This window comes from Physeter macrocephalus, chromosome 4, assembly GCF_002837175.3.
Source record: "Physeter macrocephalus isolate SW-GA chromosome 4, ASM283717v5, whole genome shotgun sequence".
NCBI classification, from domain to species: Eukaryota; Metazoa; Chordata; class Mammalia; order Artiodactyla; family Physeteridae; genus Physeter; species Physeter macrocephalus.
The window spans coordinates 47,626,862-47,639,731 of record NC_041217.1 but is presented as its reverse complement, the minus strand read 5'-3'; the positions used below and the strand labels follow the sequence as shown (position 1 = coordinate 47,639,731).

At 44.9% G+C, this 12,870-nt stretch overlaps 1 protein-coding gene across 1 annotated transcript in view; it reads right to left on the bottom strand.

Annotated features, from left to right (window-relative positions):
• Window positions 1-9,232: 9,232 nt before the first annotated feature.
• BRINP2 (BMP/retinoic acid inducible neural specific 2) overlaps window positions 9,233-12,870 on the bottom strand; it is a 59,912-nt gene continuing 56,274 nt past the window's right edge. The window contains exons 6-7 of the mRNA XM_024133719.2: window positions 12,030-12,252; window positions 9,233-10,400 (exon numbers count right to left, since the gene is read on the bottom strand). Of these exons, the coding sequence (XP_023989487.1) occupies window positions 9,284-10,400; window positions 12,030-12,252 (1,340 nt within the window). The 3' untranslated portion in view covers window positions 9,233-9,283. The remainder of the gene's footprint in view (window positions 10,401-12,029; window positions 12,253-12,870) is intronic.

Genomic DNA, 12,870 nt, shown 5'->3' with positions numbered 1-12,870 from the left:
GATGGATAGTGATGAAGGCAAATCCTCTCAGTGGGAAGAATTTTGATGTTAGATGCAACTAGTCATCAACTTTGGGTAGAAAGAGAAGTGGCCTGAAATAAAAATATAGATAAACTCATGGGCAGTAGTGAATGGCATGGTTGGTTGATCAAGGGCCTGAAAGGAGAAAGATTGGAAAATCGAAGACAGAGGCCGAGTAAAAAGGCATGTGGATGAAAGTGGACAGGAAGTGTGAAGGTTTTTGAACTGCATGTTAACATTCAGCAGAGAACTTCTACTGTGGAAGAGGTACTAAACAGTTAGAATGAGTTGGTCAGCTGGTGAAAGCCAGCATCTGTCATTAGTCACTCTGATGCTGACACAATGGATGCATGAACTAAATAGTTCTGGGAACAAGTATGGAGGCTATGTGTGGTTTCCCATGCTGATCTGATTACTGCTGCTGTTGAATGGTCCTTGGAGGCAGCTGAGAACTTTGAACAAATGCTTTAGAGTACTGATTATTCTCACCTTTTTACTATGTTAGCTTTTGGAGGCATTTGTGTGCCCACAAATAGTGTTGAGACTGATAGGTTTTTCTGTAGGCCAATCTGACTCTGCAGTAAAACAATTTTCTCAGGTGCTCCCAGTAAGATCATTTAAAAAATATATTTTTCTTTCACAGGAGGCAACAAGAGCAAGAATGCATCTTGATAGCAAAAGCAAGAATGTATAGGCTGAAGAAGAGTCATTAAGAATAAAGGGCATAGTAAGACTACGTTTGAAAATGATATGCTCTCGTAAATAGAAAATTTTAAGGAATCCTCCAAAAAAATTTAGAACTTATTAGTTCAGCAAGGTTTCAGGATATAAGATCAATATATGGAAATCAATTGTAGTTCTATACACAAACAATGAAAAATCCAGAAATGAAATTAAGGAAATAATCCCATTTATAATAGTATCAAAAAGGATAAAATATTTAGGAATTAATTTAGCAGAAGTCTGAGAATATAAGACCAAAAACTACAAAATATCATCAGAAGAAATTAAAGATTTAAATGGAAAGACATGCCATCTATATAAATCAGAAGATTTAAGATTGTTAAGATGGCAATACTCCAGAAATTGATTTACAGATTCATCACAATCCCTATCAAATTTCAGCTGCATTTTTTGCAGAAAATGACAAGTTGAACTTCAAAAACCCCAGAACAGTAATAACATCTTGACAAAGAAAAAGTTGGAGGTCATACATTTCCCGATTTCCAAACTGACTACAAAGCTAGGCTAATAAATACAGTGTGGTAACTGGCATTAAGATAGACATACAGAGCAATCAAATGGAATTGAAGGTTTAGAAATCAAGCCATAAATTTATGATCAATAAATTTTCAACACATGTGCTAAGACAATTCCAGGGGGGGAAAATCTTTTCAACACACGTTGGGACAAGTGGATATACACATACCAAAGAATGGAGCTGGACCCCCTTCTCAAACTACATACAAAAATTTACTCAAAATGGATCAGAGGTCTAAATGTAATGGCTACAACTAAAAGACTCTTAGAAGAAAACATAGCTGTAAATCTATGTGACCTTAGATTAGGCAATGGAGTTTTAGATATGACACCAAAGCAACGAAAGAAAAAAATAGATAAATTGGACTTCCTCAAAATTTTAAACTTTGTGCTTCAAAGGATCTCTTTCAAGAAAGTGAAAAGAAAATCATACATATTATATGATTCCATTTCTATGAAATGCTCAGAATAGGCAAATCTATAGAAACAGAAAAGAGATTAGTGATTGCCAAGGACTGGGGGTCAGGGAGGAATGCGGAGTGATGGCTAATGGATAAAGGATTTCTTTCTTGGGTCAGGCAAATGTTCTGGAATTAGAGAGTGGTGATTGATGCATAACTTTTTGAATAAGAACTACTGAACTGTACACTTTAGAGGGGTGAACTTTATGGTTTGTGTATTATATCTCAATTAAATTCTTATTTGAAAATGAAAAGAATGAAGAGCAGGAGGGTGGATCTGGAATGCAAACATTAGGCTGACTCATCACCGTGTCTAGGAATATGTGCCTAGGTTCATGCAGCTCCCACTTCTTAGGACATTCCCCCACCTTTCTGCCTATCCATGTCTTCTACTTCTACTATAACTGGAATAGAAACTCTGCCTTCCTCATGTCTGTATCTAAAAATGTTATGGTAGTGCTATACCCTGGTTCCCCATCAAGGAATTCAACTAGGAATTGCCTGCAATCCAGTACTTGCTAGTAGTGCACTTAAGATGCGCTCTTTGAAAGAGACAGTCTAATGGGCATGTTAACTAGCCATTCTCTCTGATACTCCAAGCTCTATCACTCTAATAAGTTACAGCATCAGAAACAATGTACCTGGGCAGGCACAAGCATTTTGGTGATGGGTGATGTTATTATATTCTCTGCTTTTTTAGAGGATCTATATAAGAAATATCTGTTTGAATGGCTTATCTATGTCTGCCACAAAACTGTAATTGAAGACCTTTTCTATTATATTACCCAGTGACCCTGATATAATGGCCCAGATGATACATTTCTCTGTTTCCAGGAAGAAGTCTGCTTTTGCAGTTGAGTAATATATTTCTTTTTCCTTTCCTTTGCTTTCCTTTACTTCTCTTTCCTTCCCTTCCCTCTCCCCCAAACATAGAAACTATCTAATGTAATATGTACTGTGAGCTTGCTCTACCCTTTATATTTTTACCTTATTTTACCATCACAACAACTGTGTGATATCCACACAGTTATTGTCCCTTTTTTACAGATGTGCAAACTGAGGCTGAAAGAGATGAAATGACATATCCCGCCCCTCACAATTGTAAATGACAGAGATGGGATTTGAACCAAAGCAGCCTGACTCCAGAAAGCATGCTAAGTCCAGCTTCTGCTTTCACTTAGCTGTATAGCCTCTCCCAAGTTTTATTCTATAAGTCATCTGCAAAATTTTCGAATTAAGGGAGTGTACATACTAAATGCATGTTTTTTTTAATTCCCCACACCTCCTATCTGAAAATGCTTGCTAAATAACATTGATTCATTCATTCCTCCAAGTCTGAGATCCTTGGAAGAGTGACCTTACATAAATTCTGGTGGCTGTTTTTATTAATGCTGCAAGGGTAGTAATCGCACAGGCTGGAAGAGAGGAGGACAGACTTGAAAACAGAAATAATTCATTCTATTTCTTAGATTAGGTGCCTAGAGGTGGCATGGTACCTTAGCAGTCTGAAGTTTGGGGCCTCTGGCTGCTGCCGATTTAATCATCTCGTCTGACGTATGTTTCTGTAGAGTGACAAGTACTCCCTGTCCCACTTATGAACAGATTTACTCTGATAGGCTTGGGGGGGGAAAGCCCTTTTCTCAGCCAGCATGATTCAGCTGGTCTGTGGGGCTGCTTACCTGTAAACACATTCACAAGCAAACTAGCTCTCAGCCCACAGAATTTTGATTTAGTTAAGTTTCCTTTTTTCTTTCTCTCCTCTCTCCTTTCTTTTCTTAGACTATTGGTATATATAGGTCAGGCACCTGCCTCCTAACTGGTTGAGAGATTAAAGACTAGGGGAGAACCAAGATTTTCATAAGTCAGGTCTGCACCTCCTGGCCAGACGTCACTGACCTTTTGTTTCCTTAGCCTCTGTGCTTCCTAGGAGTCTCTTTTTTTTTTTTTAAAGAGTCCTGAGAACTGCAGGAAGATAATAACAGGCATACTCTCTAAGAGTTTGCTCCTTCAAGTATGGTCTTCAGACCAGCAGCAGCATTGCCTGGGAGCTTCTTAGAAGTGCAGAATCTGGGCTCCCACAGACCTGCTGAATTCAAATCGCAGGTGAATCATACACACATTAAAGTTGGGAGGCCTTGATTATAGAACACTTCACTCTCCAGGGGAGGAAGCATCTCCTCTAGCAAAGAGATCTCCCATGGCAGTGCCCTGAGTGTGTCTTGGACTGCATAACAAGGTCCTGACATGGGGCTCAGGAGCTACAAATAGGGGCACCATCTAGATGTAGTGTGTGCCTTCAGTGGGGCTCTGCTACTGTCATTGCTCTCTTCTGCCCTCCGAGAAGGGAGGCACGCGTTATATGTTAAATCTTTGCCTCATAAATATGTAAATCATATGGAGACCTGGAGTATTGCTTCCATAGTTACTAGAAGGTTCACAACAAATGTCACCAGTGTCTCTTCCAGGGAGTGATTTGCTCCCTTTCTGTGCTCCATCAAGACTTTGCCCATCTCTACTAGAGAATGCACCACTCTGCTTTGTTACTGCATCCCCATCCCTCACATTATATTGTACAATTCTTCCTGGCCCAAAAGAATACATAAAAGAAGGAAAAAGGGAAGAAAGGAAGGAGGGAGGGAGGGAGGGAAGAAATGGATTTGAGTTTTAGAGAACTGAAGGTACACATGTGTTCTGGATGTTGGAGAGTATGGAGCAAAAGTAGGGAGAGAAGTGAGTGTTCAGAAAGAGAAAGGAAAGAAAAATCTTAGGGAGGTAGGGATGAAGCTGTTGGGTTACAGATAAGGGGACAAACCAAGAATTAAGGTCGCTTAAATGTAAGTGTGGAGCCAACATGGGAATCCAGGTCTGTCTGACTGAGGGCATATGCGTGTTCTGTACCACACTGCTTTTAACATCATGAAAGGATAACACTAGAAAGTCCCCCGTACCTGCATAGCAAACCCAACTCCCTCATCCACAGGGGAGCAAAATCCCAGAGAAGTGGAGTCACTTGCCCACAGTTACAAAGCTGGCTGGTGGCAGAACCAGAACAAGAAACCAGAAGAAAGTTGTGTGTCTACAGCCCAGTCATACTACCTGAATTTTCCCATCTATCCTTCCAGGTCTGGAGTTAAGGCCTTACTTTTGTGCCTTGGGTGGCTCCTTCGGTCCACAGCCTCTTGCTCTTCTGTTGGAAGGAGTAAGGACTCTCAGGGCATATCGGAGTGTTGCCATGGTGACTGCAGCCTAAGGCCTTTGGAGGTTAGTGGTACCCAGATACCTCTAGCCTTTACACAGAATATGTTTTGCAGAAAGTACCAGATTTGTAAAGATATTCAAAGTCTAATTGATGGTCTCTAGAAAATAGCAAGAAATTGGAGGCAGGATGCTGTAATTAAAAAACATTGAGCTGATAGAGTCATCAGGAAACTGGAAAGTTGATCCCTCTATCTCCAGCTTAGATGGAAACAGGTCTACTCTGTATTTAAAGCTTCTCAGGGGAGAAAGTTTAGTCTTTTTTCTTTCACTTGTTATAGCAACTGATTATTTTTGCTAGAACCAATCCCAGAAGAAGATGTGAGGATACTCTTACCTCTTAGTAGTCCTCTTATGCTTCCTGGAAAATGGTCTCCCCTCCCCCACCTTCACACTCCCAAGCCCTGAACTGGGTCCCGGTCATCTCCCAGGACCCAGACGTCATTTACTGGCAGAGAGAGGTAGAGAAGGAAGCAGATTAGACTGCTATTCCTAGCCCTGCTAATAGACACAACCTTGGGAAAGTTCTTTCACCTTTTCCTCATGTCAGAAATCAGTAGACAGGACGACCTCTAAAAAACTTCCAACTCCAAAAATCTAATCCTCTATTTTGCCTGTGGGCTAAACTTCTAAGACTTATTTCTTCCTAAGGGCATTTTAATTTTCATACAAAATATAATGGCAAAAAGATCTCTTTTATATGCAAGAGAACAGACTTACATGATGAAATTACAGACATTGGAGGTGATTTTGGGGGGCAGGACAACATGTAGGTGATGTATTCCAACCACTCGTAAGGTAGCTCTGCCCATCATGACCACTATTTTCATATTTGTGAAAAGAAGCCAGGAACCGGATGTGAACTATTCCTGATAGCCAGTATTTGAAGCAATCTTCATTTCTGTTTTTGGCTATGGATGCAAGAGTATGCATTATATTATCAGCAGCAGGTATTAAATGTATTATTTAGTGTTAGAGGTATTAGTCTCGAACATTAGGGCAGATTAGCATTTGATGTATTAGTTCTTTGGGGTTACAATTAATGCTTGAATTTCCGATTGTTATATCCAGTAACTGAATTGTGATTTGGCTCTTAATTCCACAATGAGTTCACCAATATTGACAAACCTAGTACTAATTAATTAATGACAATTCTTTATTTGTAACCGTGTCTGAGAAAAGATAACTCACATCTTCTGATTATTATAGACTCTTAAGGCAATCATTTGGGGACAGCCTTTCCTTATTATGGCATTTCTCAGCCTAGCTTTCTGAGAAACTCATGCTGAATTCATGGTTTCAAGCCTTTAAAAGCCTCTTAAGAAATCCTGCTCATCCCTTACTCCCCCACTTCCTCCACCTGCCTTCTGGAAGCCAAGTCTTTGGTCTGCTGCTTTGATCCAAGCTCTTCTACACCAGATACCCCATCACTGCCTTGGAACAGAGGAGTCAGACATCTGTCACAGATATCAGGTAAGTAGGTCAAATATAAACATGTCTACTACTGTAATTATTAATGTCTTTTAGACGCTCTATCAATATGGTGCTTGCTTCTGGGCTCAGAAGGGCACTCCTAAATATTTACCAACGTGTAATAGTACTTCTAGATGGACTTGATACACTCAGCTTCATGGTTTAAACCTTCCAGCAGGTAGGAAGTGGAAATCTTTGTAACTAGATGCATATATTTCTAAAACCATATCATACCAGCATCTTGCCAGAGCCTTCCTAAGACAAGGAGTCTGAGGTAAGGAGATGCAGCATCCTTCCTAATAACTCTATAGGTGGGCTTCCCCCTACCCCCGTCTGCTCTCTGATTCAGAGACTGACAGCTGAGGTTTCCCACCCCTCAGCTGTGGGACTGGCTCAGGTGGGATGTGCGCCCTCGTGTACTGACTCAGTTCCCACTGGGACAATTACCTTCATGCTACTGAGGATGCAACTGCTAATTTTGTGCACAGCACTTTCTCAATTGCTTTCCTCCCCACTCTGAATATTGCTGTGAACGGTGTGCCTTTAATTTGTGGGTGAAAGCCTCTGCCCACACACTCCTACAGCATATAGATATGCACACTCAGAATGCTACAATCAGACTCTCCTATCTGCCTTACACCTCTCAAACTCCATCCTGGGAAGGTATCAAAGCCTTCCTACCAGTTGTAACCCCTTTCCCAACAAAAGCACACTCCTCTGGCACGTCAACACCCCCACTGATGAAAATGACATCTGTTAGTTCCATCTTCCACAGACGAGGAGCTTGACATAAACTCCCCAAAGTAAGCAGCGGCTGAACCAGAAATAGGCAGCCAATACCTGTGTTCATTCCTAAATCATTCCATCACTCTGTATTTCTACATTAGAAGCCTTCAGGGGAATTGTGAAGAAAGAAATGCCCTAGGCTGCTTATCTACCAAGGATTTCAGGTCCTCTTGGATTGATGGTGCAGTAATAGACTGCTGAATTCCTCTCTTTGCAACAATAAACGTAGATGGCTCTGGGCAGAGAGACATGACCATCCTTTCTGTCTCCCAGTTCATTTTGTACCAACCAAGATGTACCACAGGTAGGAAATGAGATACTTAGTATTTACGTGGTGACTTTCGCCTGAATAAAATGGGGGTTGTCATGCCTACACATTGTACTTGGATCATGTGGAGAACAGACAGAGAATTGGTTCTCTAAAAGATCTGCTATGAAATGCTTCTCATACCACCTGGGGGAGGCACTAAGGGAAAATGATGCATTGTTCTGTGTGGCTTATGTCAAACCTGATTTTTAGGCTGGGAAAGTAGTAATCAGACAGAATGGAGACAACCGAGGCCATGTCTGCATGGTTCCCAGTTTCCTCAAAGGCGATCCCAGACCATAAGATGCAGAAGATGAAAAATTCTCCTGATGTCCACAGCAGTGCAGGCAAAGAGGAACCCCTGTTAGCAGGTATTTGCCCTAGGCACAGAGGCTACAGTTCTCCTGGAAAGCAAGAACTTTTCTACTACTCTCCTGATAGTGGCCTATCCTGGTTGTTGGACCTGTGTTAGCCCTCACACCTGGGAAAAAAGGAGGTGGGCAAGCCAGATAACTCTCTGCAAGAGTTTTGCCTCACTCCATTCTTTATTTAATGTCAATTTCTCTCTCTCTCTCTCTCTCTCACACACACACACACACACACACACACACACACGAGTCAAGCCAGACATGCACGCACTTGTGTGTACATGGATCAACCAGCCTCCTACATAGCAATATCCTCCATCCATGGACACCCAATTTTTAAAAATCCAGGCAGCCCAGGGAACTATACTCTTTTTTCCCCCCTCTTCTCTCTCATTTATTTTTCCCCCTAAAAAACGGCCTTTTTAAAACATATATATATTAAACCAAGCAAGTTTTTACTCATATGTTCATGTGGCTGGAGCAGATTGACAAGAAAAACAATCACAAAATAGATATTTTTTGGTTTTTTTTTTTTTTTTTTTTTAAAAAGAACATTTCCCTATACATTGTCTCTAACTTGACAGAGCTGCTTTCTTGGACAGAACAGATACTGTTAGGAGAGGAGCTGTGGCTGGACCACGAGGGGAACGTGGAGCCAGCCAGGCCCTGACACTGGGGAGGCCAAGGAAGCAAGGGGGCCGAGGGAGAGGGAGGGCAGCAGGGCTGCCTGGCTGCCCTGAGTGGTCCTCCGTGGGTGTCACTTCCTGTTTCCCCAAGGGAGCTGGCTTGAGGAACGGTCCGTGTCTGGAGGGCTCAGAGGAGGCAGCGAACAAAAAGTAAGAACCACTGTGGGGAATCATGAAACAGCGCCATTTAAGAAATCTGGCTAAAAAGAATACAAAAGTGACTCCACAGAGGGGGAGGCGGTGCTCTTACCCCTCCCATTGTTGTTCCCTCTTGCTTTCTTGAATGCTAAGAATCACTTTCAAGAATTTGTGTGTTGCACAGTTGGGCTGGTTCCTTTTCTGAAGCTCTCCCTCGGCTCCTTCAACTGCATTCATGTGAGAAAGCACCGACTTCACAGATCCAAGGCTGCTGAGTGCTCGCCTCCCCTTGTGAGTGTGCGCGCGCGCGCGCGTGTGTGTGTGTGTGTGCACACGCGTGGTGTGTGCATGTGTGCAGCAGCTGTTTCCTTCTCTCCTGCCTGCTTCAGTTCAAGCCCCGAGTCCCATCTGCAGGGTGCAGACAGTCTTAAGGGAACACCCCGTTGGCACTAAGGTGAGGGCTTAGATCTTTGCACCCCGGATTCCTGGATCCCCCCCTCCCTGCCCGGCGCTGGAGTGGGTCCCCCATTAGCTACAGAGTTTGCCTGTCTCATACTCCACAGGGTTTGGCAGCTTGGAGTTGAAAGCCCTCAGAGAGGACTGGATCCTGCCCACCTCATTGTTGGCCAGCTTGAGGCGATGCCGGAGCAAGCAGGAGAAAAGGTCAAGCCGCACCTTGCCAGGTGGAGAAAGCTGGTTGACCCGGTCCCTGAGCTCGATGAGCTGCAAGAGGGCAGAGTCCTGGGAACCTTGCGTATATGGGTAGTCTAACTGGAGAATTAAGTCCCGGATGGCATCCGGGTCAAAGGGCAGGCTGTAGCCAAAGACCTGCAAGGTGTTGATTTTCATGTAGCCCAGGTTCTTGGAGGGATCGGTCATCTCCAGAGGCTCGTAGTAGATTGTCTCATTGGAGCTGTCATCCAGGGACTTGATTCGGCTCCGTAGGTACACATGGACTGTCTCAAAGAAGGTCTTCCACCTATTGCCCAAGGTAATAGTCCAGTTTTGGCACTGGGCAGCAGCATCCACATTAGTCCTTTCCCAGTCTGGGAAATTGCCCTCGTTCACGGGCATGAACCAGCTCTCAGAGTGGCTGCCCCCAAAGGGGTTGACGTAGATGGCCATGACAGGCTCCAGGGTGCTGTTCTTGGTGAGGCAGATCTGCAGGGACAGGGCCAGCATCACGTGCACCAGCCCAGGCTTGTACTTGTTGCTCTTCAGGGTGAGCAGCATGCGTTTCCTCCAGGAAGGGTCGAACCAGCTGCCCAGGCGCATGTCATTGCTGATGAAGATGGAGTGCACCTCGATGCGGCTGTCCCACTTCTGCAGCAGGTACTTCAGCTCCAGGTCCTGCAGGTCTGTCTCCAGCCCCAGAAAGTTCTCCAGCGACTCGGCCACGTCGGGGCGGCACAAGCCCTGGGCGAGCACGTAGCCTGGGTTGCAGCTCCCACAGCGTGTGCTGTTGTCTGGGGCACAGTGGGCACAGGCGGGCCCTTCGCCCAAGGCACAAGGGATGGGGCCCTGGCAGGAAGACTGGTCGTAGGGGCAGGTGCAGCTGTGGCTCTGTTCCAGGAAGGTGCCAGGGAAGGTGCTCTCTCCACAGTAGAGGAGGGACTGGATACGGTTCCACCAGTAGGACAGAGACCTTTGGGAGGGGGGATAAAAATGAAACAAGAGTCATAGGAAGCCACACACTGCTGCTTCCCTGAGGGTGGCAGGAGATTTGACTAATAGGTGATAAGGAAGATAAAAGCCCCAGGTTCTCTGAATGACAGAAACCCTACTTTACCACTCTGGGATAACCAAACAAGTCCTGGAGCTGGGTGTCAGATGGTTCAGCACCAGAAATGTTTGACATCAAATTGTGCTCCTCCCTCCGAAGTACCATCTCATTCCCTTATTCAAAAGCCTACAGAAGGTCTGCAACGTCTTTCGTATCCAATCTAGCTTTCAGCCTCTTAAATAAGATCTTCCAACAACCGGCTCTCCAAACTTTCCAATGTCATGCCAACCTCTTTCCCCCTTCACAGTCTCTGTCCTTTCTAGAACTCTCCCACCAAGGACAGGACTTTTCTGTGGCTGGCTCCGTCTTAAGGTTTCGACTTCAGCTCTTATGATACCTCCTCAAAGAGGTCTTCAGTTACTCCCCTGTCCAAAGCACCGCCCAGTCCCTCTCTGTCACATCGCCCTGCTTTGACATGATCCACAGCAATGTTCATTATCAAAATGGATTGTGTTTATTTATTGTTGACCTGTTCAGAGATGGCTTCCCTGCAAATGCCATGAAAGCAGGGACGCTGCATTATTGCCCAACATATTCTCAGAAACTAGGATTGGTCCTGGTGCCTGGTAAGCATTTCCTAACTATTTGTTGGGAGAAAAAAAAAAAATGAACCTTTCTCAAATGCCCTTGCTGGTCTGTCCTCTCACTCATATGTCCCTCGTTACCTGTGCCTCAGTTAGAAGTGCACCCCTGGGTTGCTGTGAGGGCAGCGCCCCCTCCTGGAATGCTCTGGCTCACACGCACCAGCCCACTTCCATTTCCTCCCACACGATCTGGCCAAGAGGTCCTTCTCCTGGGTGGCTTTTCTCTCTGACCTTTACTATTATTAGACCATGCCTTTGATTTATGGTCCACGAACATGCTTTAAAGTGGCTGCCACATAATCATTTTATAATTTTGATGTTCCTGTATATTTATTATATCTTCTCAATTAACAAGTATCCCTCACTGCTTAATATTAGGACATACGAGGTGGACTTAATAAGGGCTTGTCGGATGCACGTGTGAATGAGTGGATGGATGCATGAGGGCCTGTGACAATCCAGCCCCACTCTGTTCCCGAGGGCACAGGGCCTCAGCTCGCTTCCCTCCTGTGACTCAGAGCAGAGTCACTTGTTGGAAACAATCTACTGTGAGTGTGTCTCATCATACGCAATTGGTCTAAAAGCTTTAACTCCACCCTTTTCTTTCCTAAAAGACTTACTAAAATAGAAATGAGTAAGTGAGAATTAGAGTATTATTAGAATAACATTCGAATCGACTATAATTTATATAAAAGTAAAATTAGCCTCTCTGTTTTTTTCTCTCTCTCTCACTTCGGATGCAACTCATAACTGAGAATGACACGCAAGTAGATCAAGATAACAGGAGACTCTAACAGGCCGTGTGTGGGTCAGCACGCCCAGCTCTGCTGTGTTGGACAGGGGTCCTCCCCGGCCTCAGTGGCTGTCGTGGGTGACGTGCTCTGGCTCGGGCATCTGGGGTGCTCACCTCTCCTTGGGCAGGCGGAAGCGGGGCTGCCGGTGGCAGCGCTTGCAGAGGTTGAAGAGCCGGCGGACGATCCGATGGGTCTTCTTGAACAGCACTTTCAAGCTGGCTCCCAGCTGCTGGAAGCGGTGCTGGAGGCTGGTGTCCATGGCCCAGAACTGGGAGATGGCTGTGGAGTTCAGGAACCTGTCGTCCGGCAGCCGCTTCAGCAGGGCCTGGAATTCCTCTGTGGGTAAGAACACGAGAGCTGAGCTGAGGGGCACCTGGATGGGCAGGAGGGACCTCCCCGCTACCCCCAGACCCAGCCGGCCCTTCAGTCACTGTATGAGGAAGGAGGATTTCACATCCACCCTCCCGGGCCCCCTTCTTTCTTTCCAAACAGCCTTATTCAGAGATGACTGACATACCTTAAGATATGGATTCTTTCTCATCCTTCCTGTTTCTAATATGCTTCTGAATTTCAAAACACATCTCTGTCACCACCCACGGGGCCAATGACCTTGGGATGCATCTCTCTTGCCCTTTATACCGCCTTATAATTCATGCACAACCTTCCTCAATCACACCACCGCACCCTTAGGGAAGGTGTGAGGCACTCATGAAGGTGAGGGCGGGCAAGACTGGCAAATGCAGACACAGAAGAGGGAGCATCCAGCTCAGAAGTCTTCTTAGAAGCCTTTCAGTCCCTGAGACCAGCCTCTTCCCTCCATGTCCTTCTCTCCGACTCTAGGACACCTTTCCTCTCTTTTGAGATTTACCTCTTGGCCAGACACCCATTCTTTCTTTTTTTTTTTTTTTTTTTTTTTTTTGCTGTACGCGGGCCTCTCACTGTTGGGGCCTCTCC